The following is a 25,860-nucleotide window of genomic DNA, read 5'->3' on the forward strand; positions in this document are numbered from 1 at the left end:
AGAATTATTCCGGGCGGTCTACAAGCTTTGATATTCGGCTGTCTAATCAATTCACGTGCCTAAACCCTTCCGGTGACGCAAGAAGAAATAAATCTGCCAATCCGCTAAGGGTGGGAAATGGAGACGAAATGAAAAAACTAGAACAAGGAGGGCATTCCTCGAAGCCAAGCATCCCGAAAAGCCCCCGGCTAGAGAAACCAAGAAGGAATATTAACCAGCACCCAGATATTGCTCATGATCAGAAAAGTGAACGCCCAAACCCCCAGAAAGAGAAACCAAGAAGGAATAATAACCAGCACCCAGATATTGCTTATGATCAAAAAAGTGAACGCCCTGCCACAGGTTGTTTTTTTTTTTTTTTCTCTTTCAAATCATCAGATATATATATATATATATAAGCTGCTGCATGTTGAACACTCTCTGGCGCCATTCGTGATGTTGGGAACTAATTATACTTATTAGCTCTAGGTGGGCAAACAAACTCATCTAATTTGAAAAGGGGCAACTCAATAAGCAAATCAGGTTCAAGCGATGGCAAAGGTTTTTCCAGATTAAAACGTCCAATCCGTGTGTGCATTTTTGCATGTATCATCATCTGGTTAGTAAATTCTTATGTTAAGTCGCCGTTGGAGACTCGGTATGCACAAATGCAATGTCAGATCGAGACCCTTACTAGCACTATCAACCATTTGCAGCAAGGGATACATCCTACTGATCATGAGGAATATCAGACTTGGATGAACTATGAAGGATTTGCTATGTGAAAATATTTGGTGCACGACTGTTTTATAACCAAACAGTTCTGATCCTGTTTATTTTAGTTTAATTGTACGCAATAAATTTTGTAGGTTTTTAATGTCTTATCTTTATTAATAATACATTTCATTTTTTTTTTTGACCTTTATATATTGGTTTCACATTCTCTTTTGCATGGTACTATATATCCTTCCATCTATTCGCCACAATAGAAAGCACGTTTATATGTTGGAACTAGACTCATATTTTGTTGTACGTGACATGAATATGTAGGTTTAAAACTATCTATATCTTTTTCTACTTTAATTAAATATTTTTTTTTAGTCTTTTTTAATTCTTTCTTTGTTCTTAGTAGATGAGAGAAAGAAGGGACATGAATATGTACGCTTAAAAAACTAAATAGCTTTTACTTTTTGGCTCTTAATATTTTGGAGAGCTTGTTTAGAAAAATTTAAATTTGAATTAAAGTAGAATTTCTAATTTGTCATTTAATTGGTGAATTTTTTTTCTTCTTTTTTTTTTTTTTTTTTTTTCTTTGCTGTGAAAATTTCAACATTTCATTCAAATTATAACAACATAACTTTCTCAACACTTCTTATATCATGAATAAAATTGAGTAAAATTCAATCCAAATTTTGTTTAAGAATTGCTCAATTACCATCTTATGTGATCGAACAGCCATGTTTTCCCCTAAAGAAAAAAAGAAAAAAAAAAAAAAAACAGCCATGTTTGTTTACCTTTCGATGTGCTGCACATTCCCTGATCGATCGGAGACCTATAAGTTACATTTTTGCATGCTCGATTAATTGCTCATATCAACTCCAAGATTGTTCTTCCATATATCATCTCCCTCCAACATTATATTCAAGATACCAAGCATCCACATAAATTAAGACCCCATCTCCTTCTTGGTTGTCAACAGACTTACAAGATTCGAATAATAAATGTAAAAAGCATTTTTTATGCAAACAATCCAAAATATATTTTTTTTAAAATGGTATAATATTTTCCATAAATTTTCTGAAATACAATGAGAAAGAAAAACGTGTTCAAATACAATGTAAAAATCAAGCTTCCTACCGCTTCTTGATTTTCATGATCAGTCACCACGAAGGCATAAACTAAAACTATGTTCTTATATACAAAATAGTGAATTAGAGCTGCCATTGTGTCAAATACTTGGCATTTCCAAACCTTGCTTCATTCCACCACATCCAGTGTCAGCAAAACTATTGCACATATGGGAATAGATAAATTAATAATCACACACAAAAATCCCCAACCATGACTATAACATTTGCTTCTTCTATTCCAAAACTTCTTTACCCTTCTTAACTTCTTTGTTGTTTTTTTTCTTCTACTCCAAGCATCAACAACAGCATGACCATACTATCTTAATCATCTAGCCAGCTCTTAGCAAATAGGTCTCCAATGAAATTAAAATTAAGCAAAAGCATAGAGCTAACAAAAAATTACAACTTAATTGTACTTCAACTCACCGAGATGAAGAGGAAGAGTGGATACTTGCTACTTTTCTCACTTGCTTTTGCTTCAGCATCACAAAATGCTGCATCTAGCTTCTTATTTCCATTGGGGGTACGTATTGGACCAAACATCATATTTAATGCTCTTATGAACATCATCTTCACTGTAAGACTTGATGATGTTGAACTTTGCATCTTCATAATTAGTTTGGAAATCTTGAAGATTGTATTGATCTTTGCAGAATGAGAACCCCAAATTTCCCTTCAAATTGTCCACTCATGTTGTATTTGTCTCCCCACTTATTTATATCGTTCATATTCTATATTCTTGTTGGGATTATCCCATATCGATTGTAGAAGGGGTTGGTGGTCATTTTATAAGTGTGACGGAAAGCCTCACCTCTTAAGCTAGTTTTTGGGGTTGAGAGAGGCCCAAGACCACCTAACAATGGTATCAGAGCTCAGGTTTACCAACAAGTCTTGGCCCAACAGTCCACAGGAGAAATGATTTGTAGCTGCTCCGACTCATGGCCCGATGTGTGAGGGAAAAATTGTTGGGGTTATCCCACATCGATTGTGGAAGGGGCTGGTGGACATTTTATAAGTATGATGGAAAGCCTCACCTCTTGAACTAGCTTTTGGGGTTGAGATAGGCTCAAAATCACCTAGCAATTCTCCCATTTGGTCTCTATAGTTGATTTGACCATTATGGGGAACAATTACTCAGATAGGCAGAGCAGTAATGCAATACACACAAATGCCATGAAACTTCAAAATTACTATGAATTTTTAATGAAAGTTGATTCATAAGTACTCCTTAACTTGTTCAATTTTCTCATTGGTGTTGTATGAGGAATAGAATTTGAAACTTTACTATGCATAACAAGGCACACTGTGTATGTACAAAACCGGCAATAGTTCCATTTGGAACATCCCCAACAAATGTTGCATCCCATGAATAACAAGGCATATATAGCTTCTGCAGTAGATTAATTTAGTTTTTATCTTTATCATGTGGAGTTCTAACTTGAGTTAAGTTAGTCTTGGTTAGTTTAATTATTGTTTTATTTATACTTCGTGTGGCATATTTTAGTGATTATGTATAAAGAGTAAGGTTTAAGTTTTATAATGACTTCATGTAATGTAAAGAAGTTTATGATGTCTAATAAAGAAAAAAAAAATTATTACTAGGTGTTTAATAATCACTTCTTCCCAAGACTCGTTCAAAAAGTAAAAGCTCGTAAATTCATGGACCTGGCGCAAGATGATTTGATGGAGGGCGAGTATGCTGCCAAAATTACCCAGTTGGCTAAAATGTGACCTATGATTTATCCCAAGTCGTTAAAAAGGACACTCTCTACACATCATGTTCTGGAATCAACTAGAAGAAAAAAATGCAAGTGGAGCATCAATTGATCGATCAAGTCATCAATCGTTCGATTGGTGTTGCGAGCATCGATAGATAGGGAAACGGATCCTTTTCATCGATAGGTAAACGGAGAGGATCCGGTTAATCCGAGTAATGCAAATACGAGGGGTAAAATTGTCCCAATAAATAAATAAAATCCTTCTCGCCAATCGGTAGAAAGGGCATTAAATACACAATTTGTCATTAAAGGTTGGGACTAGGAAAAATGACAAGGGTATTAAATACACCATGTGGCCACGAAAAGATAGGTAACATTAAGTACACCACACTTGGAGCGAAACAAGTGGATTTCATGCAAAACGTTTTGTGCCGACAAAAAATAGGTCGAATTCAAGGCACCTACTCTACAAATCCTCACAATAACTTGAATTATATAAGCAATCTTCAGCATTTAGTTAAAATCAGGATGGGTCCAGGGTAGTGGAAAAAGAAAAAATTATGGGCATACAAAAAGAGCTGCAGTTATTACTTGAAAAAGAAGAAATCAAATGGAAACAAAAATCAAAGGAAGCATGGCTTAAGGAGGGAGACAAAAATACAAAATTTTTTCATGCAAGCGCAACTCAAAAAAAACAACGGAATTCCATTGAGAGTATTTTTGATGAGCAGGGGCAGTTCTGGGAGTCTAAAGATGATGTGGAGCAAGCTTTTACTAATTATTTCCAATCTTTATTCCGTTCAGAAGCTGAAACAGTTCCAGACCCATGTTTGGCAGCTCTTGAGTGCTGTGTGTCTCCTGAAATGAATGATGAACTGATGAAGGAATTTTCTGTGGAAGAGGTATCTTTAGCCCTGAAACAAATGTCTCCATACAAAGCCCCTGGCCTTGATGGTTTCTCTGCGGGTTTCTATCTTGACAACTGGGAGGTAGTGGGTGAGGAGGTATGTCAGTCTATATTAACAATTCTTAATGCGGGTGTTATTGCAAGGGAGCTTAATTTTACATATATAGCACTTATACCTAAAACTTCTAATCCTACAAGGGTGACGGAGTTTAGGCCCATAAGTTTGTGTAATGTCTTTTATAAGATTATATCAAAAGTCCTTGCCAATAGACTTAAGGTGCTTTTGCCTAATCTGATTTCTATGAATCAAAGCGCCTTTATTCCGGGAAGGTTGATCACAGACAATATTTTGGCTGCTTACGAGACGTTGCATTCTATGCACACTCGTATGTGGGGTAAGGAGGGGTACATGGCCATAAAATTAGACATGAGTAAAGCGTATGATCGGGTGGAATGGAATTTTTTGGAGGCGATTATGAGAAGAATGGGTTTCACTGAGAGGTGGATTAATCTCATAATGATGTGTGTTCGTTTAGTTACTTATGCTATTTTGGTGAATGGTAATCCTGTGGGCCATATCTCCCCTTCACGGGGGTTAAGGCAAGGAGATCCTATCTCACCCTACCTATTTTTACTTTGTGCGGAGGCTTTGAGCTCTCTTCTTAGTAAGGCGGAGAAAGATTGGTATATTGACGGGGTGCCTACTTCCAAACGAGGCCCTAAGATCAATCACCTATTTTTTGCGGATGACAGTTTATTGTTTTACAGGGCTAATGTGAAGCATTGGAATCGGATAACAAAAGTCTTGGATATTTATGCTCGCGCCTCAGGCCAAAGGTTGAATAAGGAGAAAACCGCCTTATTTTTTAGCAGAAACACCGCGGATCATGTGAAAAGGAAAATTCTAGAAGTAGCAGGAATTCCCGAATCACAGCGGTTTGATACATATTTGGGACTACCTGCATTGGTCGGAAAATCCAAAATGGCGGAATTCCAAAGTATCAAGACCCGGGTGTGGAAGAGATTGCAAGATTGGAAATTAAATTTCCTCTCCCAAGCTGGCAAGGAAATCTTATTAAAGGCGGTGATTCAAGCGATTCCGACATATAGCATGAGCGTTTTCCTATTACCGAAGGCTCTATGTAATGATATAAATTCTATGATGAAGAAGTTTTGGTGGGGAAACAAATCAAATGAGAAACGCATCCATTGGATGAGTTGGGAGAAGCTAGGAGTGGCTAAATCACACGGTGGTATGGGGTTTCGGGATCTCATTTTTTTCAATCAAGCTCTTTTGGCAAAGCAATGTTGGCGGCTATGGATAAATCCAGATAGCTTGACGGCGCAAATACTAAAAGCAAAGTACTATTCTGATTGTACAATATTGGAGGCGCAATTGGGGCATAAACCTTCCTTCGCTTGGCGAAGCATACAAGGGGCATGCAAAGTAATAAATGATGGGTTGATATGGAGAATTGGGGACGGGTCCAAAGTTCGGATATGGGGTGATAAATGGATTCGCAATCCATCCACTTTTATGGTGAAATCACCACCAAAATTGTTGGATTCAGAAGCAAAAGTGAAAGAGCTTATTGACTATGAGGGACAGATCTGGAATTTAACTTTGCTAAGAGAATTATTCAATGTAGAGGATCAGTTGGCCATACAAGAGGTCCCATTCAGTTGCCTAAATCAGCCGGATAAATTGGTATGGAGAGGGACTCAAAATGGAAAATTCTCGGTAAGAAGTGCTTATCATATGTTAAAAGAGCAAGAGAGTGAACTACAACCTGAGAGCTCAAGTAGAAAGGGGCAAAAAGATTTATGGCAGGGAATCTGGAAAATGCAGGCTCCAAATATGGTTAAAAATTTTATGTGGCGAGCATGTCAAAACCTTTTACCGACTAAAGATAGTCTATTGCGGAAAAGGGTAATTGAGGACCCCATATGTCCCATTTGCAGTTTGGAGGCTGAAACTACATCCCATTCTTTGTGGGAATGTCCGGCGTCGAGAGATGTATGGGGAGCTAGCCACAAGGTCTTCCAAAAGAGTAGCTCTACAGGGCCAGATTTTCTCCAGGTAGCAGGGGATTTGTATGCAAAGGGGGGGATAGAAATTCTGTGCTTGTTTTCAGTGATATCGAGAAGCATTTGGCAAAGACGAAATGCTCTGATTTTTGAGGGCACTTTCGTCCACCCAGATTCTGTGGTTAGAAACGCTGAACAGGCAGTGCATGATTATGAGCAAGCAAATCAGCTTGAACACCAGCAAAATGTGCCCAGTACGTAAAGTCAAGTTCGGTGGACCAAACCGGAAACAGGGTGGATTAAAATAAATGTGGATGCAGCTTTGAATAAAAAAGAAGGAGTGATGGGCTTCGGTCTAGCCATGCGTGATCAAGAAGGAATATTCTTAGCTGCAAAATGCATCAGAAAAAGGGGCTTATGGGATCCAGTTGTGGCTGAGGCTTTGGCATTCTACCACGGGACTGTATTTGGGAGAGAGAAAGGAGTGCAGCATATTATTATCGAAGGTGATGCAAATCAAATTACTGATGCTATCCACGAGAAGGGGCTGAACAATAGTAAGGTGGGACACCTGATTGATGATGTCAAGCTAAATTTAAATAAATTTTCTAGGTGGCAAGTTAAGAATGTACATCGTGAGGGGAATAGGGTGGCTCATGGATTAGCACGACTAGCCCTTCAACAGGTCAATGATACTGAATGGAGTGAAGAGTGTCCATCTTGTATCAGAGATATTATATTAACAGAGCAGTTGCTTTGTCAATGATCCATTTTATAAAAGATTATCAAGATTGATTTTTCAAAAAAAAAAAAAAAAAAAAGTTAAAATCAGGATGATCGATTTGAGGCGATGATGCAGCCAATATAGCATAAAAAGCTTTATCATTTATTTATTTATTTTTATTATTATTTTTTTTTCACATTATGAAACGATCGAGATTACTCCATTCTCTCATGATCATCGTGACTCAAATGATAAATCAGTCTCTGAACAATATGATCTGCCAATCAACAACACAAGATATCTTCTCCATATATATATATATTTATATATAGGTATTTGTTTATCTCATATACTCTTGTCATTTCTTCTTCGTTGTGTCCATCATCACCATCACCATCCTCTATGTTAAATTGTCAGAATAGTCCAAGTTCAGTTGAATACGATGCTGATGCACAAACAACTCCTAAGGATAAGGAGGGAACTGTTAACCAAAATCCAAGGATGACATCAGAAGACCAATTCAAAGCATAGATAACCTTTGTATAGCCAAACAACACAAGTCCATTGAAAAAAAAAAAAAAAAAAAAAAGATATGGATTTTTGGGTTGCACTTATTTTTGAAGCTAGTTATGGAAGAACTTCTCCAACAGATCTTTTTTGGGGGGTAAAGTTCCATGTTTTGTCCAAGGATTTTTGTTGATAGAGAATTGCAGCTGATAGAAATTTTAATTTTTCTTTAGGGCCAAAAAGTATAAAAAGAAAGGCATTTTTAAGATAATTTTTCTAGTTAAGGCAATAAACAAATAACACTGCAAAAAGAGATCTCGGCTTATGAATTCTACATATCTAATGGTAGTTTTGCAAAATGAGAGGATGGGAAATAATAAGCTCTCTATTCCATAATGCCGCATGTGCCATTATGTCATGTCTTCTTCATTGTGTCCATCATCTATGTTAAATTGTCTGATTAATCCAAGTACACTAATTATAATTAGTAAAATAAACACAATATTTCAATTTGAAGCATGCGAGATAGTCAGCAAATTCCTAGTTTACATTATCAAAGCTCAGTCGCATTAGATATGACTTTGAGTTAATTAATTGAATTTCTGATAAATCTCATTTTTCAGTCATTTCTGTATAGTAAAAAGGAATATTTACTGTTGAATTTATGTGGAATTCACGTGAGTTTAGAAATTCAATGGTAAATTTATCAAATTTATAAAAAAAGATAGTTGAAAGATGCCTCGGGTGACAACCATTTTAAGGAAAAAAAACAAAATTGAAAAGCCAGCTCATCCATCGGTGCCATTGACTTTGTGACAATGATGGTCTTTGTTATACAAATAGATGGTTTTTGTCATAAATCCTCAAGAGCCTGACAGAAACTGCATTTGCACTCCTTCAGGTTGGATTGATTTGTTGAGGAAGAGTATACCAGAGTATCTTCTCTACACAGGTATTTGTTTGTCTCATACTCTTGTCATCTCTTCTTCATTGTGCCCATATCATCACCATTATCTCTCTTAAATTGTCTGATTAATCCAAACACACCAATTATAATATATCATGAATTTGAAGCATTCAAGATACCGAGTGAGTTCCTAGCTTAAATTATTACAAAATTGCATTCGCATTAGATATGACTTGAATTAATTACTTGAAATTGCATTCATTTCTGATAAATATAATTACTAATCAAACTCCTTTTGGAAACCGTGAAACAACAAAAAAAAAAAAAAAAAAAACACAAAACAAAACAAAAAAAAAAACAAAAAACAAAAGAAGATGTGGATTTTTGGGTTGCAACTATTTTATTCAGGGAGCTGCTAGTTATGGGATAAGGTCCCCGACAGTTTTTTTGGCGGTAAAATTGCATGTTGAAATTTGTCCAAGGATTATATTTTGATAGAGTACAGTTTATCTGTTGCATGATGAAATCCTTAGACATAAAAAATTTCGTTTTTCTAATTTTCTTAAACGACCAAAAAGTACAAAAATAACCAGAAAACAGTCAAAAGAAAAATAAGTTTTCTATATTTTCTTAATTTTAGTATATATATATATATTTCAGTAACATCTCACCTGAAGCCTAGTTCCCTAGCATGTCATCTCCTTTTGTTAGTAATCTGAAACAAAGGTTCAGTGAGGTCCTGTACATGTGAAATTAGTACTTTAGTGTCGGCAGTGATGAAAGGGTTTCGTATATACTTTCTATTTTATGTTGTATCTTTTATCTTTAATTTTTATATTATACTATTTATAGAGTGTTTAATTAGATTGAGCTGGGGTTTTAATTATCTTCTTTTTTTTTTTTTTTTTTAGCAACAATATAGAAGAGAAGTATGGGACTTAATTTATATATTTAATTTTTCCTTTCCTTCTCAATAGATTTGGGACTTTTATCATATAAGGCTTTTAGGACTTTTGTTAAGGTAATCTTATTATATTACTATACATAGGTTTTACAATATTTCAAAACGCAATTAAATATTTGTTAAAACTGTATTTTGGCCTACGTTTTCGAACCATTATCTTTCAACAACAAAATCCCGAACGAGACACTTTGGCGATCTGTTTAAAAATGCCCTTTTAGCGTGTAAAATTGCATAGCAAAATGAACCCTTAAAAGAAGTTGGCCCATGAAATTTATGTAACTTAAACATACATGTCAGGTTGCTGCAGAAACTAGTTGGTTCATCAATATTTGCTGACATTAGGGGCAAAGCCAGTAGCGCCAAAAATGTTATTTAATGGGTTATTGTCCTCTTGCCCTCGCTAAAAACAAAAAGCTATCCCTACCAACTGGCTAGCCCCTAGTACAGGCCAGGCTTGTGGTTGAGATTGTATGGATCGTGTTTGTGAACGTGTAAGAGCTAGGTTGGCTGCAGGATCTTAACTAGTAGGGTATTCGATGTACCGTCCCGCTCTTATATCACTACAAGAATCTGCTTTATTACTGTTTGAGACTATTAGTAACAACCCTAAAAAGTCGCCCCTAATAAGGGTTGAAAAATTAATTGTAACACATAAAAATGGTCGCTAATATTAGACACAACAAAACTTTTTTGCGTTAGCCAAATATGTTATTAGTTGCGACCGTTGGTGCAGCTCTTGAGTCCTTATTAGTGGCGACACACAAGGGATCACTGCTAATGATCATTTGCAACGCATAACCGATCGATTTTGGACCAACTGCACTAAGTGGCCACTAATAATGGTTCATTAGTTGCGACACATAAAAGTCAACGCTAATACTAGACACAAAAAAGAAAAGAAAAATAAAATTAGCATCGACTTTTGTGTCGATGCTAATTAGTCACGGCTAGTAACTTGGGGGCGGCATGTAGTTCGATCGGTTCAAACCCATTTTACGTCTACCAAATATATTATTAGCAGTGACACACAATGATGCAGCCTGACTTAGTGAGCTGTAGCGAAGAACATCAATAAGCAGTGGATAGGTACTTCCAGATTTTGAGTCTATCAAAGATCTAAGGAAATCTTCTTCATAAAAGCTAGATGCTCTCTAAGTTTTGAAGGAAAACAAAAGAACGCTCAACTCTGAGGTTTCTTATTAAACAAAACTGTAAATAACAACAATTCTCTTTTCTGGAGGCTATAAGCATGTATTTATTGCTTTAATACTCCTAAGCCTAATAAAACACGAAATATAGACTCTCAAAACCCTAAACCTAATAAAACATGAAATAGTCGGTTTAACCTAAACAACTCTACGTGTTCAAACAGGACATAATACCGTTTGAACGAGACTTGACTTAATACATAGAAAATGCGAAAATAACATAGGGCCGTTCGAACGGGACTTCGAATAGAAAATTCTGCCAACTTTATCCGATCTACATCACACAAGGGGTCATCTCTAATTATCATTAGCGTCGAACTTTTAGAGTTGACCACTTTAGCGGCTATTGAAGCAAATTCTTGTAGTGATATATACACTATATATGGCATGGGAGAGTTATACGTGTGAATATGAGCCATTCCTACTTCTATTGGAACAAGAAGTCCCATATATTAATCCTATACTAGGACTCACCAGTCATTGTTTGAGTTATTTTATATAAGTCATTCTTTGACTTCTCTTCCAGTAAGAAGTACTTCTACAAGATCGACCTTCTTTGATTCCAATCGCTTCTTCTTCTTCTTCCAGGTAGACTAGTAACATACACATTTCATTTCTGACTAGAAAGCACTGTTTAGTAGCAATTCCCACCCTATCTCAACCGGACGTACATATAGAATAGCAATACAAGTTGTCCCACCAACATCATTGTCAAATACTGGTAAAAGACTAAAATAGCAAATAGCAGTAGATGTTTTGATCCATATACAGTGTACATGCAGTTAAAAAGCAATAAAAGTCGCCCCACCAACATAATTGTCAAATAGTGGTAAAACATCACTAAATAGGCAGATCAGTAAAATAGTAACATATGTCGTTTGTGCATTTATGAGTATTACATTAGTTTGGATTTTGAAATTAGAGTATGTCTAAATACATATATTAATGTATTCTTGTTTGACTCTCTTGGTGTCTCTCTTCCTAATAATTGATATGAGAGCCATGGTTAATTGCTTGATAGAAATGTCTTGTTTTGACTGGTTCCGTTTGACTTTGGTAAAAATAATGTGGTGATTCTTGAAGTATGCATGATACTCTTGTGTAAGTGATTCACACGTGAGGGAGAGATTTTTTGTAACTGCATATTGTTCACTGTTATGTTCCACATTGATAAAATATAAAGAAAAAAAGTAGTTAATATACCTAAGTGAAACCAAGCTCGTTAATTAGCTAGGGCTGTAAATGCAGATGCATATGTAGTTATTGACAATATTCATATAATGTGGTTATTACTTTTACTTATCCAGTCGCTATCTACATATGAGGTAATATATGAGTCCTTATTGATTATTTTTTTTAGCTTTATTTTTTGAAGTATAGTAAAAAACCTAAACATAACCTAAACAACTGGCCTTTACCAAATCCAAAACGATGTCATTTTGGTGAATTAATTAATTAATTAATTATATATATATATATAAAGGAAATGCATATGCAACTGTATCCACATCTACATATGTGGATAACAATTAGCTGCGCTAAATATCTGCTCACGTTTACAACCCTACTATTAGATTTACCACATTTACACTATTGGAGAACTCTCAGGTGATTCACAAGTGTCTTGGTTTAACTGTGGTATAAAGAATGTGGTAGCACTTGGTGTACATGTGAGTCCATGACACTCTTGTGTAAATGACTCACATACAAGGAGGAGTTGGGTAAATGTGGAAGAGACTCACAAGTAGAGCGAAGATTTATTGTAAGTGCACTTGTAAGGTTTGTTTTTGACATTGGTAAAGTATAAAAATATAACTAATGGATCCAAACCCATTAGAGTAGTGTCAAACTATGTATATTAATGTATTCTTGTTTGACTCTATTGGTGTCTCTTCCTAACAGTACACATTTATCAAAACGAAAACATAAGATTAAATATTTTCTACACACTCAAGTGAAAAGCTTACACATGTGTTTCCTTTTTATTTTTATTGTGATGATGTTGTTCACCTATTAAAATAGAGTTTGAGGCCATATCTAAGGGAGTATGTTAAAGTATTGATTAAATTATTAAATTTACAAATTTCTTTTTGTACTAAGACTAATTACACTTACTCATTCTACAAGGGCAAAATGTCAAAACAACCTCCGTTTAATGAGCTAGGACCGCCAAAGTCAAGTACAAGACCTGATGGGACAACTCTACTCCAAACAAAAGGTTTTTCCTTCTAATGATCATCAGCTATTTGTGTGTTTGTATATATATATATTAGATTTTAATGTCTTATCTTTATTAATACATTTCATATTTTCTTTTGCCTGTTGGCCTCACTATCTGATGCAATATAGGATTGTGATGGATAAGAAAAACAGCAAGTAAAAGGAATAAATATTCCTAAGATTGTGAGACTATCAACAAAATCAAAGAAATCTTCTCAAAACGATAGATGCTATCAAGGTTTGAAAGGAAATCATGAAGAAACTTAACTCTAAGTATTCTTATTGCAAAAAAAAACCAACCAAATAATAATCAAAAGTTGTGTTCTCATGGCTATAAAACATGTATTTATAGATCCTCAAACCCTAAACTAAAAGGAAGTACGAATTAAGGTCGTACTTGGAAATCTACGAAGAGTGTCCGGATGGGACATACCCCCTGTATGAACACATAAACAAAACGTGCATAAAATAACATAGAGGCGTCCGGACGGCTAGAGGCTCTGTCCAAACGACTAGTGGCTCTGTCCAAACAGCTAGAAGCCCTGTCCGGACGCCAACTCCAAAAACTTCAAGATCGCAACCCTGTCCGGATGGCCGAAGGCCCTGTTTGGACACCAATTCTAGAAACTTGGAATTACTCCTCGTGTCCAGACACGGATGTCATGTTCGGACCTTGCGATAGTGTTTTGACTCCTTGGGGTCCCTTCACACTCATATCTGCCCCAATCTTCCTCGTAAAGTCCCAAGCACTCTAATTTGCATATTCCTCCACAGATTGGAGAGAATTCGCCATCAAATTCGCATCCTCAACCGAAGAGTCACTTGTAAACGGGACAAGGTGTTTTATATTAAAGACATCACACGTCTTGATATGGCTAGACAGCTTCAACCGGTAGGCATTCGAATTGATCTTCTCTACGATCTCTACTTGACCAATCTTACGGGCAGCCAGCTTGTTGTATTCTCCCACATGGAACCTATCTTTGGTTAAAACAGCCCACACAAAATCCCCCTCCTCAAACTCTACGGCGCATCGCTTCTTGTCTGCCTCTGCCTTATACTTTGCGGTGGACTCCTGTAAATTCTTAATGGTCAACTTGTGGCCCTCCTGTATCTTGGCCATTAAGTCTTCAACTTTAGCATATGTTCGTGATGTAGATTGAAGTGTTTGGGATTTCATGAAGAAGACGGGAATGGATGGTAGCGTGAAAATACCCCAGATTTTCCTTTAAGTTTCTCACCTGAAACCTAGTTCCCTAGTATGTCATCTTCTTTTGTTAGTAATCTGAAACAAATTAAAGGTTCAGTGAGGTCCTGTACATGTGAAATTAATTAGTACTTTCGTGTCGGCAGTGATGAAAGGGTTTCATATATATTTTCTATTTTATGTTGTATCTTTTATCTTTAATTTTTATATTATACTATTTATAGAGTATTTAATTAGATTGAGCTGGGGTTTTAATTATCTTTTTATTTTAACAACAATATAGAAGAGAAGTTTGTCATCTGGCCAAGAAAAATTAGGGAGCTTATGAGAATTGCAAACCAAAAATATAACTTGAAGGATCCAGATACTTGGGGTTCGTTTGGCTTTACAATATTTCAAAACGCTTAAAACTGTAGTTTGGCCTACGTTTTCAAACCATTATCTTTCAACAACAAAATCCCCCAACGAGACACTTTGGCGATCTGTTTAAAAATGCACTTTTAGCGTGTAAAATTGCATAGCAAAATGAACTCTTAAAAGAAGTTGGCCCATGAAATTTATACAACTTAAACATACATGTCAGGTTGCCGCAGATCGAAATTAGTTGGTTCATCAATATTTGCTGACATTAGGGGCAAAGCCGGCCAGTAGCGCCAAAAATGTTATTTAATGGCCTATTCTCCTCTTGCCCTCGCTAAAAACAAAAAGCTATCCACTAGCTAACCCAAGTACAGGTCAGGCTTGTGGTTGAGATTGAATGGATCGTGTTTGTGAACGTGTAATAGCTAGGTTGGCTGCAGGATCTTAATTAACTAGTAGGGTATTCGATGTACCCTCCCGCTCTTATATCAGTACAAGAATCTGCTTCATTACCATTTGAGATTATTTGCAGCAACACTAAAAAGTCACTACTAATAAGGGTTCATTAGCGGTAGCAAAAATATTGTCGCTAATATTAGACACAAAAAACTTTTTTGCGTCGACCAAATATGTTATAATTATTAGCAGCAACCGTTGGCGCAGCTGTTGAGTCATTATTAGCGGCGAGACACAAGGGATCACCGCTAATGATCATTAGCGTCCAAATTTTAGAGTCGACGACTTTAGCGGCAACAATAACACTTTTAGTGGGATATTGAAGCAGATTCTTGTAGTGATAAATAGACTATTGCATGGGAGAGTTATACGTGAATTGAAATACACCATTCCTACTTCTATTGGAACAAAAAGTCCCATATATCAATCCTGCTAGGATTCACCAGTCATTCTGTGAGTTACTTTATAAGTCCTTCTTTGACTTCTCTTCCAGTTAGAACTTCTACAAGATCGACCTTCTTTGATTCCAATTTCTTCTTCTTCTTCCAGGTAGACTCGTTACATACACATTTCATTTATGACTCGAAAGTATTGTTTAGTAGCAATTCCCACCCTATCTCAACGTAGATATAGGATATCAATACAAGTTGTCCCATCAACATCATAGTTAAATACTGGTAAAAGACTAAAATAGCAAATAGCAGTAGATGTTTTGATCCATATACAGTGTACATGCAGTTAAAAAGCAATAAAAGCCGCCCCACCAACATAATTGTCAAATAGTGGTAAAAGATCACTAAATAGGCAGATCAGTAAAATAGTAATATATGTTGTTTGTGCATTTATGAGTATTACATTAGTTTAGATTTTGGAATTAGAGTAGTGTCCAAATACGTATATTAATATATTCTTATTTGACTCTCTTGGTGTCTCTCTTCCTAATAATTGATATGAGAGTCATGGTTAATTTTTGTTACTAATAGAAATGTCTTGTTTTGACCCGTTCCGTTTGACTTTGGCAAAAGTAGTGTGGTGATTCTTGAAGTATGCATGATACTCTTGTGTAAGGGATTTACGTGTGAGCCGGAGATTTGTTGTAATTGCCCATGGTTCAGTGTTATGTCCCACATTGATAAAGTACAAAGAGAAAAAAATAGTTAATATATCCAAGTAAACCCAAGTCCGTTAGCTAGGGCTGTTAATGAAGATGCAGTTATTGACAATATTCATATAATGTGGTTATCACTTTTACTTATCCAATCGCTATCTGCATATGAGGTAATAGGCCTTTTGAGTCCTTATTGATTATTTTTTAAATATTTAAAAAAAAAAAAAAAAAAAAAAAACCTAAACATAACCTAAATAATCGGCCTTTACCAAATCCAAAACGATGTCATTTTGGTGAATTATATATATATATATTTATAAGGAAATGCATATGCAACTATATCCGCATACCTTAAAATTTATTGTGAGTGTACTTGTAAGGTTTGTGTTCCACATTGGTAAATTATAAAGATATAACTAATGGATCCAAGCCCATTAGAGTAGTGTCAAAATATGTATAATAATGTATTCTTGTTTGATTTGATCCATTGGTGTCTCTTCCTAACAGTACACATTTATCAAAACGAAAACATAAGATTAAATATTTTCTACATGCTCAAGTGAAAAGCTTACACGTGTTTCCTTTTTCTTTTTTATTGTGATGATGCTTGTCTCCTATTAAAATGAAATTTGAGGCCACATTTAAGATTAGGGAGAGTGTTAAAATATTGATTAAATTATAAAAATTTACCAATTCTTTTGTGTTGAGACTAATTGCTTACTGATTCTACAAGGGCAAAATGTTGGCACCACCTTCGTTGCATGACCGAGGACCAAAGTCAAGTACAATACCTCATGGGACAAGTCCACTCCAAACAACAGGTTTTTCCTTCCAAGGATCAACAGCATATATATATATACACGTACACACATCCCAAGTTTCAATATGACAAATAGCTGTTGATCCTTGGAAGGAAAAACCTGTTGTTTGGAGTGGACTTGTCCCATGAGGTGTTGTACTTGACTTTGGTCCTCGGTCATGCATATATATATATATATATATATATATATATATATATATATATATATCATCAGGTTAGCAAATTTTCATGTTATGTCATTTAAGGTGATCGATCTAAAAGATATCACAAAATATAAGGCATTTAGCATTATAATTTAAAAAATACTTAATCTAAAATAGAAAAAAGATATGCAATTTCTATAAGCAGGCTAGATGTGCTTATTTTAAAAAACGTGAATTTAAACAAAAATTACGATTTTGTATAACAAATATTTGATGAAAAAAAATAAAAAAAAAGATTTAACATGTTTTACCAAACGCTTTTACAATTTTAAAAAGTATCGATTTCAAAAACGCAATTTTTGAAAACGCACTTATTAAAACTGCAATATTCCCAAACGGACTCTAAAACTTCCAATCAGCTTGTGCGTGTTAGGTTATGTCGTTTAGGGTGTCAGTCTAAAGAAAGAATGCTATGATTAATTTGTTATTGAATTTACCAGCGCCTGATCAGGAGATTCTAGCTCTGCTTAGGGAGATGAAGAAGCATTTTGATGATCAGTTCAAAGAGTTAAAGAATCAGTTAGATGGAATGAAGAAACAGATGGAGAACTTGTCTTCTGCAGTTAAGGATAAGTACGTAAGGCATACCAGTACTAGAACATCTTTGGTGCAGTACTGTTTTATAACCAAACAATTCTATCCTGTTTATTTTTAGTTTTTAATGATCATGTCTCTTATCTTTAATTGCTAATACATTTCATATTTTCTTTTACCTGTTGGCTGATCATTCTCTCTTGCGCTATCCTGTTACGTAACAAAAGGAAGAAGACTGGAAAGTAAGCCATGAGGACTAAGGTCTCCAAGGAATAAGCAAGCAACGGCTGGAGGATGTTTAAATATTCCTATATATTTCTATTATATATAAATATTTCTATATACGAATAAAACGTATTGTAAGGCTATAAAGATCATCAGATATATATATATATATATATATATATATATATATAGAATTATATTGGATTTTAATGTCTTATCTTTATTAATACATTTCATATTTTCTTCTACCTGTTCGCCTCACTAGCCTTCCATCAATTTCTGACAAAGAAGGGGAAATAGATTAAAAGTACTTATACTAGCCTGCTTTTGCTACAATTGTGTTGAATATTTTATTATTTATATATGTTATTATATTCGTTACTTGGGTATTTTCTTATATCTGTAATAGTGCTGGTAAAACATATGATGGCAGCTAGATTCATTTGATAAAATATTTTATATGCAATTTGGTTGAAAGTGTTTTGATGCAACATAAAGAAGAAACTTGCATGTTTTAATTATTTTGTGTTTGAAATTGCATGTTAATATTAATATTTTTGGTTTTTTGGTTTTTTTTTTTTTTTTTTTGGGAAAAAAAAACATTGTCAATGAAGCCGATATTTAGCCTCTCATATTTCAAAGATTGTTATGTAATAGACACTTGTGTTGATATGTTGTCTATAGGTATGCTACGTTTATGTTGGAACTAGTCTTTCTTTTTTGGTGGCTTGTATTTGTACGTATGTATTTAGTTTAACTCTAATAATTATGTCATTTTGGTGAAGATAAGATGTATTGAACGGGCCACACGTAAGTTGTCATCCTTTTATTAACACTACTGTCAAAAAAGTGATGCATGTTAATCTAACAACCACTTATTCCATTGATTCTTACTCCTCAAAGAGTCGTGAACTCAAATGTAAAATTAATGCACTTTAATATATTTAGAAGTGAGTTATTTTTCACTCAGATATAGCATTGTGAGAACACAATTGCTCGAGAAAGAATCCAAATTATTTGCAACCCATCTTTTTCTCTCAATTTCTATTCTATAGTCTTCGTCGTCACTTGGACTATATATAGGGTCTGCCCACACTCCATTTTCACGTAAGAGCAATGGGCTGTTAAGGGCCTGAATTTTTTAAGCCATTTCCCCCTTAGTTTCACGTTGCACTACAAGAAAATTGGTCTTTAGCAACCATATTTTTAGCGACAACTCAAAAGTCGTCGCTATATCTCAATATCAGCGACGAAAATTTATTGTCGTCGCTAATTCCATTAAAAAAAAAAAAAGAAAAAAAAAAAGAGAGAGATTTGAAAACAGCGACAACTATATGTCGTCGTTGATAGGTAGTCGCTAATGCCAAACCAACATTTTTTCCCAAGCACGAAAAGCCACACCAAAAATATTGTGAGTCTGTGACGGGGTCCGGATCATTTGCGACGACATTTGTCGTCGCTAATAAGAATTTTAATTAGTGATGACAGTGTCGTTGCTAACTAATGAAAAAAATAAATTAAATAAAATAAAATTAGCGACGACAATGTCGCCGCTAATTAAAATTCTTATTAGCGACGAGATCAGTTAAAGAAAAAATTAAAATCCTTATTAGCATGAATTTTAATGAAATTTAGAGTGCGAGTATTAATTTGAGAAGGGAGTGGGAGACTTTGGCGCAACCATTTTTACCCTAAATTTCACTGTTGTGTTGGAAAGCATTTTGAATGGTTATCTCATATGGAAAATCCCGTGTCTCACAGTTGAAGGTTCTCAAATGGAAAATCCCCTTTCTCACAGTTAAAGGTTCTCACATGGTAATTTCTCTCTCTCGTTGATGGTTGTGCTTTTGTTTTATTTTTTTATTTTTTTTTTAATCCAAAAATTGCAAAAGATTTTTTGGAGGTGCTTTTGTTCCATCTGTGTTCTAAAGATTTTTTTCTCTCCCTCTCTTATTTTCTTCCTTCTACCTTTACGGTGGACTCACTCAAAAATTGGGAAAGAAAGAGCAAAGAGCCCTAGACGATCACCGAAATTCTTCACCGACGTTGTTGAGGACGGCAGCCCAGTGTACAGGCATATGCTTGAATTCCGGCTTCCCATCATCATAAAGTGTACAGAGCAGTTGCTGAACGCCGTTAGCCTCATCGGGTCGGTGGAGTATTGATTGAAGAGGACGAAAACCGAAAGATTTGGCTCTCCGTCAAAGCCTCCCCTGATTCCAAAACCAAATTTAGGTTTGGGCACTAATTCAATTATTATTATTATTATTATTATTATTCCTTTTTGGGGTTATTTGTTAATTCTAGAGTTCGGTACTTTGGTGTTGGATTGTTAATTCTGGTTGCTTTTTCTTTTTCTGTAGTAATGTTATGATTTCCTTTGTACGCTGAGGAAGGTTCACAAAAAGCCCCAAAAGATAAAAAATAGCAGAGAAAACAAGTCTTCAAACAGACAAAACTCCTAAAGACCGATTGGGCAACTCTCCGATCCGGCCACACCATTTTCTCCGATACTTGAATCCAATCACAGGTGTCTCTCTCATCTCATACTCGAACTCTATTATATTCAATTGTTTCTCCTTAAGGATTGGGGCCAAATCTCAACCTCGATCTACAACTGGTTTTAGAAGAACCCATATTTCGATAAGTGTTAATTTTTCTTCCTTTACTGAATGAATTGGCTCATTATTTGCTCACATTCTTAGACGCTTTCCTGTTTATGAATTTTAAGTTCCTGATTGACATGGCCACAATTGGAACCAGTTTCTGTTGTGATGGTTGAACTTTGATTAAGGATTACCTAAAATGAAGAATATAAAGATTAAGTTTTTGAGAAATAGGTGTAAATAGGTTTTTGCTTGAGAAATGTTCGTTTTGTTAAACTAAACCATTTTCATGGAAGTATTAAGGCTAGATGACAGCAATTGTTTCATTCAAGTAACCCATCTTCATGCATAGGATCCAATTCATGATCTTTAAGAGATTAGTACCCCATTATCTGTAATTTTAGGGTATAATTTCAGGTGTCTCTCTTGTATCCTCTGCACTGGGCAATGCCCCTATCTTTAAATAAAATATTTTCCTTATCCCAAATAAAGAAAAAAAATTAAGTACCTGATTATAAAGGTCCACTAATTCCATGGTTGTGACAAAGAGACACTCGGTATAGATGCCTCTAGTCCTTGTTTGCCATGTATAGCAGAATTGAAACCATTGTATTGCTCAGTCACGGAATTATAAAGCGCTTGCGAGTATGCATCCTTAGCCTGCTAAAGTGAACAGCCATCTCATTTAGAGTGCATGAAGTTCTTTGGAAATAGGTGAGGCTACCCTCTGAATAAAACATCAATGGAACATAACTTCTCTAAGATTATTAACCAAAAAAAAAAAAAGGGTTATTTATTTTTTATTTTTACTTTTTTTAAAAAAAAAGATTATTAACAAACCAAATAACTTATGCATACTGTGTCAAAAGCAACTTTAACAATTATGTGTAGTTGATAAAATAAAGCCTGCTTGAAAAATAGCTTTAATCCATTCATGCGGTTTGAAATCCTAATAAGATTAATCTCTTTTGTTATCCTTCTTCTTTACTTGTTACAGCAGTTAAAAGGGGCAATAACTCGTCATACACTATAAAAAAACAATTTTTTTCTCACTGGAGTTTTTTGACGTGTCAAGGTGTCTGACACGTTAGAAATTTTTTTTGACGTAGCGCTTCTGACGTGTGTTGAATATCAGAAGCATAGGTGTCAGAAAATTTTTTTTCTTGACGTGTTACTGTTTAGCACGTCAGGATTTTCTGACGTGCCAATTTTGGCTCGTCAGAAAATTTTCTAATGTGTTAAATTTTAACACGTCAGAAATTTTCGGACGTGTCAGGAAATTTTTTTAAAAAAAGTTTTTCTGGATTTTTTTTTTTTTTCAATTAAAATATTTATTATTATTATTATTATTTTGGCAATCTCTCTGCACGGCAGCTCCCTCACGCGTGAGGGAGCTGCGCCGTTCTACAGAGAAAATAAATTCTTTTCTCCATTTTTTTTCTCGTGCGGGTGAGGGAGCTTCTTTTCTCCTCTTTTTTTCTCTTCAATTCGTATCTAATCTGCTTCTTTTCTCCATGCTCTCCCTTTTCTCCATTTTCTCAGAACTGTCTCTCTCTTCTTTTCTCCATTTATAAAAACCCAAACCGAAAAAGTCTTCAAAAAATCAAAAAATCAAAAACCCAAACCTCAAAACCCAACAAATCTTCAGAAACCCAAAAAATTTTCTTATCTTCTCTTCTTCTTCTTCTCTTCTCCTTTTATTTTTTTTTTCTTCTGCTTCTATTCTTCTTTCCTTTTTCTTCTTCTTCTTTTGCTTTTCTCCAATTTGTTGCTTCTCTTCTTTTTCTCTTCACCTTTTCTTTTTCTTCTTCCTCTAGAGAGGGAGCTTCGTACCGTACGTGCAGATCAGAAGAGGGAGATTGAGAGAGGAGAGAGAGAGTGTGGGGAATTTCAAAATAAGAAGAGGGAAGAATAAAAAGAGGAAAAAAGTTGAGGGAAAATTTTCAAAATTCCGCCCATGGCGCGTCTGTGCGGGGAGGGACTTGAGGAAGTTTCCTGACATGCCATGTTTGCTTGCGTCGAGAAATTCACCCCGATATCATGTAATATACCTGCGTCAGTGAGAAAAAGTCGAAAAAAAAAATCTACATAATTATATATCTATATATAATTATCTATTTATATATATATAGTATTCTGACATGGTGAAATACCACATCAGAATTTTTTGACGTGGTACATTGCCACGTCAGAAAAATTCTGACACGGTAAATGTCGCAATGTTAGAAATTATATAATTTTTAAATTCTTAAAATCTATAATATTTTTCTGACGTTGCAATATTTAACACGTCAAAATTTTCTGACGTGTCTGTTATAACACGTCAGAAATTTATTTTCTGACGTTTTAAAATTCAAACATCAAAAATTTTTTGACGTGGCAACAAAATATGTACTGTAGCCACGTCAGAAAATGCTATTTTTTTTTGTAGTGATAAGAATTGCTTTCATATATATATAAAATCTGCTCAATGTAAAACTCTTTAACTTGTGCCCTTTCTTCATCCTTTTGTTCATTCCGCCTAATCCTATTTTAGGTCAAATATATATATTTATATTATTTAAATTTAGTTAATATTGTACATTTTTGACCTCTAGTAAATCAGCTCTCTCCTATCCTATAGGAATGAACAAAAGGATGAAGAAAGGGCACAAGTTAAAGAGTTTTACATTGGGCAGATTTTAGCCCAAAAGAAACTACAAACCCAAACAGAGCTTGATCAACCATACAAACCATACAAACCATTTATCAACCAACCAGACCCAGCCCAGTTTAGCTCTCATCATTGACCACCCTTACATTGTCCAAAGCCCGCTTCATTTTGTTTTCTCAATTTCTTAATAGTTGCGAAAATTAATGCAATAAATTAAGATTTTCTACACCTATTTCTCAAAGTCAGCCATTTAAAATATATTATGTTTATCATAATATTTAAAAATCAAGAATATAATGATTAAGTCTTGCTGATATCATCCATTGGTTTACAACGCATAAATTTTCTCCAATCTTGTAAATACATTAATTTGAGCAGAGTTTTGTTGAACGCTAAAAGATGATGTACAAAGTTGTTGAATGCTAATAGTTTTGTTGAAAGCTAATAGTTCTATTACATGTTTGGAAGAACATCTCTCTCTCTCTCTCTTTGAATCTTAGTTGATTTTGAAAATCAAGTATTGATTTTTTCTTTTTACAAGTTCATGTTGATCCAAAAATTGGCAGCTAGGCTTTCTTCTACAGACTTTTGGTTGCTGAATCTATAAGCAATAGTATTTGGGCATGTTTGTTATGTGTTCTTTGTTTGTGCATTTATGATTGCCTTATGTTTGCAACTTCGTTGGTTTAACTGATTTGCTATGCTTCTATCTACTTGCTACCTGACTGTAAATTAAATTGGAAAAATAACTACAACACAAAGAAATTAAGATTTATTTCATACCATAGAGGTAAATTTTTTGGTCAATGAGATCTAACTTGAATGACACTTTCTCCCATAATAAGAGGAAGGTGGAAAATTAAGATTTGGGATTATAGGAGATGTTGGTATTAGAGGTATTGCAAAATTAAGATTTGGGATGTTATTTTCCTTTATGTTTGGGATTGGGGGCAGTGGACATTTAGATCCGCAATATGGGCTATTTTGGGTAGACATGAACTAGGTACAAGGATATGACACGATATGGACTTCTCAACTTTGGAACTTTGCAAAGAGGATTCGGGCATGGTGAGAGTGCTGCAATGTTCATATACATACATAAATCGTTGATGTGAAAGAATGAAAATCCTTTGATTTGGGTTGTTGTTGTATTTGTATGTGCATTTTTTTGTGTGTGAGTATTTGTATATATTTCTAAGAAATAGTCTCAGAGGTTTGAAACCGACATAATGATTGTCCCTTCATTTGACTTTTTTATGTTTAATTTGAAAAGACTCATATCCAAAGTGCTCATTTTATATATTTAAAGCTTGTTGGTGAATTTTTCTAATCAAAGAACTTGTAGGATTAGGGAGATATCCTTAGTGCTATTTGATGGGCAAAGAATGAATTGTTGACAATGATGTTACCACTGCCTCAACGATTTTCTCTATCATATCTGTTTGTTGTTTTCTGCTAAATTAGTTGATGGAGAAATTGGCTTTTTTGGCTAACAATAAATCTATTAAGTTGAAAATTCTATTCACTTTAATTTGGAATTGTTGCCGTGTTCTCTGTTTTGGATTATAGTTTTGTTGTTAAAGTAACTCTTATTTATTATTTATTTCTTTCATACATTTTGCTTCATGGGAATCTTCATTTTTCTACCTTTGGTATGGTCTCCCAGAATTAATTATTCCCTATTAATTGTTGAGTTATTCCTTACTTTTTTTTTTTTGATAAATAAAATGAAAATTCAAAAGTGTCTTTCATGCTATTTGTGAAGTATTGTTTGGTTGGGAACCTGTTGCGCTTTGTCTTGCCATGATTTGCTGTATCAATTATGGTCTGAAATTCCTCTATGATGTGATACATGACGGATAGTGTTCTTTTTCTATTGCGTTTTTTCATGTTTTAGTAGCAACTGTTTGTCCAACTATGTGGTTATTATATTAGACACGCTTGTAGTTTTTAAGTGAGTTTTCTTGTCTAATATATGCTCTTCTTCTCCGTGCAGTTACATATGGAATTGATGAGTCATACAAGTTATCAGTTCTTACATCTGGGAAGCTTTCTTTGTAATCCTTTTTTTGCTGCTTAGCTACATATGGAGTTTAATTTCTCAATGAACATTGTTGTTGATGTATGCCTTCTTTGGTACTTGCTTAAAAACTTGACAATTATGTAGTTTTCTTAGGCAATTTTTGAGACTTCTTCACTTGTAATTAACTCTGTTTCAGACCTTTTAACATATTTAATTAGAAAATGAGTTCTTAAGTAAGCTTTAACATATTGTTATGTTTAGATCATTCATACCAAACTATTTAAAACATTAATCGGCCAAAAAGAAAAGCATTTGATGTTGACGATGACGATCATCAGCAACACTGATGTGTGGGTCATCAACGACGACATCTTGTCGTCGCTAATGTGTGCGTCATCAGCGACAACAAATGTCGTCGCTGATGTGTGCTTCGTCAGCGACGGCAATGTCGACGCTGATGTGTGCATCATCAGCGACGACATCGACTTTAAAAAGGCATTTTCAGCGACAAACTTTGATAGTTATTAGTGACAACATTTGTCGTCGCTGAAAATTATTAACAGCGACGACATGGAAGGTCCTCACTGTTTAGTCTTTAACGACGGATTACTTTCAATGACTGGAAGCGACGACCATAGTTGTTGCTAGTGACC

At 34.8% G+C, this 25,860-nt stretch overlaps 2 protein-coding genes and 2 long non-coding RNA genes across 5 annotated transcripts; all 4 read left to right on the top strand.

The window, feature by feature from the left end:
* The first annotated feature begins 41 nt into the window (after positions 1-41).
* On the top strand, positions 42-823 carry LOC132168466 (uncharacterized). The gene is made up of 2 exons (XM_059579457.1): positions 42-342; positions 469-823. The coding sequence occupies exons 1-2, from the start codon at positions 129-131 to the stop codon at positions 762-764; spliced, it is 510 nt and encodes a 169-aa protein (XP_059435440.1). The 5' UTR covers positions 42-128; the 3' UTR covers positions 765-823.
* A 6,002-nt stretch (positions 824-6,825) lies between these two features.
* LOC132169298 (uncharacterized) lies at positions 6,826-7,248 on the top strand. Its single transcript, XM_059580355.1, has one exon. The coding sequence runs from the start codon at positions 6,826-6,828 to the stop codon at positions 7,246-7,248; it is 423 nt and encodes a 140-aa protein (XP_059436338.1).
* A 1,308-nt stretch (positions 7,249-8,556) lies between these two features.
* On the top strand, positions 8,557-18,173 carry LOC132172649 (uncharacterized). The gene is made up of 4 exons (XR_009439174.1): positions 8,557-8,665; positions 12,920-13,010; positions 17,607-17,739; positions 17,928-18,173. It is a non-coding gene; the product is annotated as an uncharacterized LOC132172649 (long non-coding RNA).
* Positions 18,174-19,639: 1,466 nt separating this feature from the next.
* LOC132172920 (uncharacterized) lies at positions 19,640-25,414 on the top strand. Of its 2 annotated transcripts, none has more exons than XR_009439213.1 (4): positions 19,640-19,740; positions 19,927-20,160; positions 20,289-20,455; positions 25,181-25,414. It is a non-coding gene; the product is annotated as an uncharacterized LOC132172920 (long non-coding RNA). The 2 variants fall into 2 exon arrangements; XR_009439212.1 differs by having other exon boundaries at positions 19,931-20,160.
* Positions 25,415-25,860: the final 446 nt, after the last annotated feature.

This window comes from Corylus avellana, chromosome ca2 (genome assembly GCF_901000735.1).
Source record: "Corylus avellana chromosome ca2, CavTom2PMs-1.0".
Classification (NCBI taxonomy): Eukaryota; Viridiplantae; Streptophyta; class Magnoliopsida; order Fagales; family Betulaceae; genus Corylus; species Corylus avellana.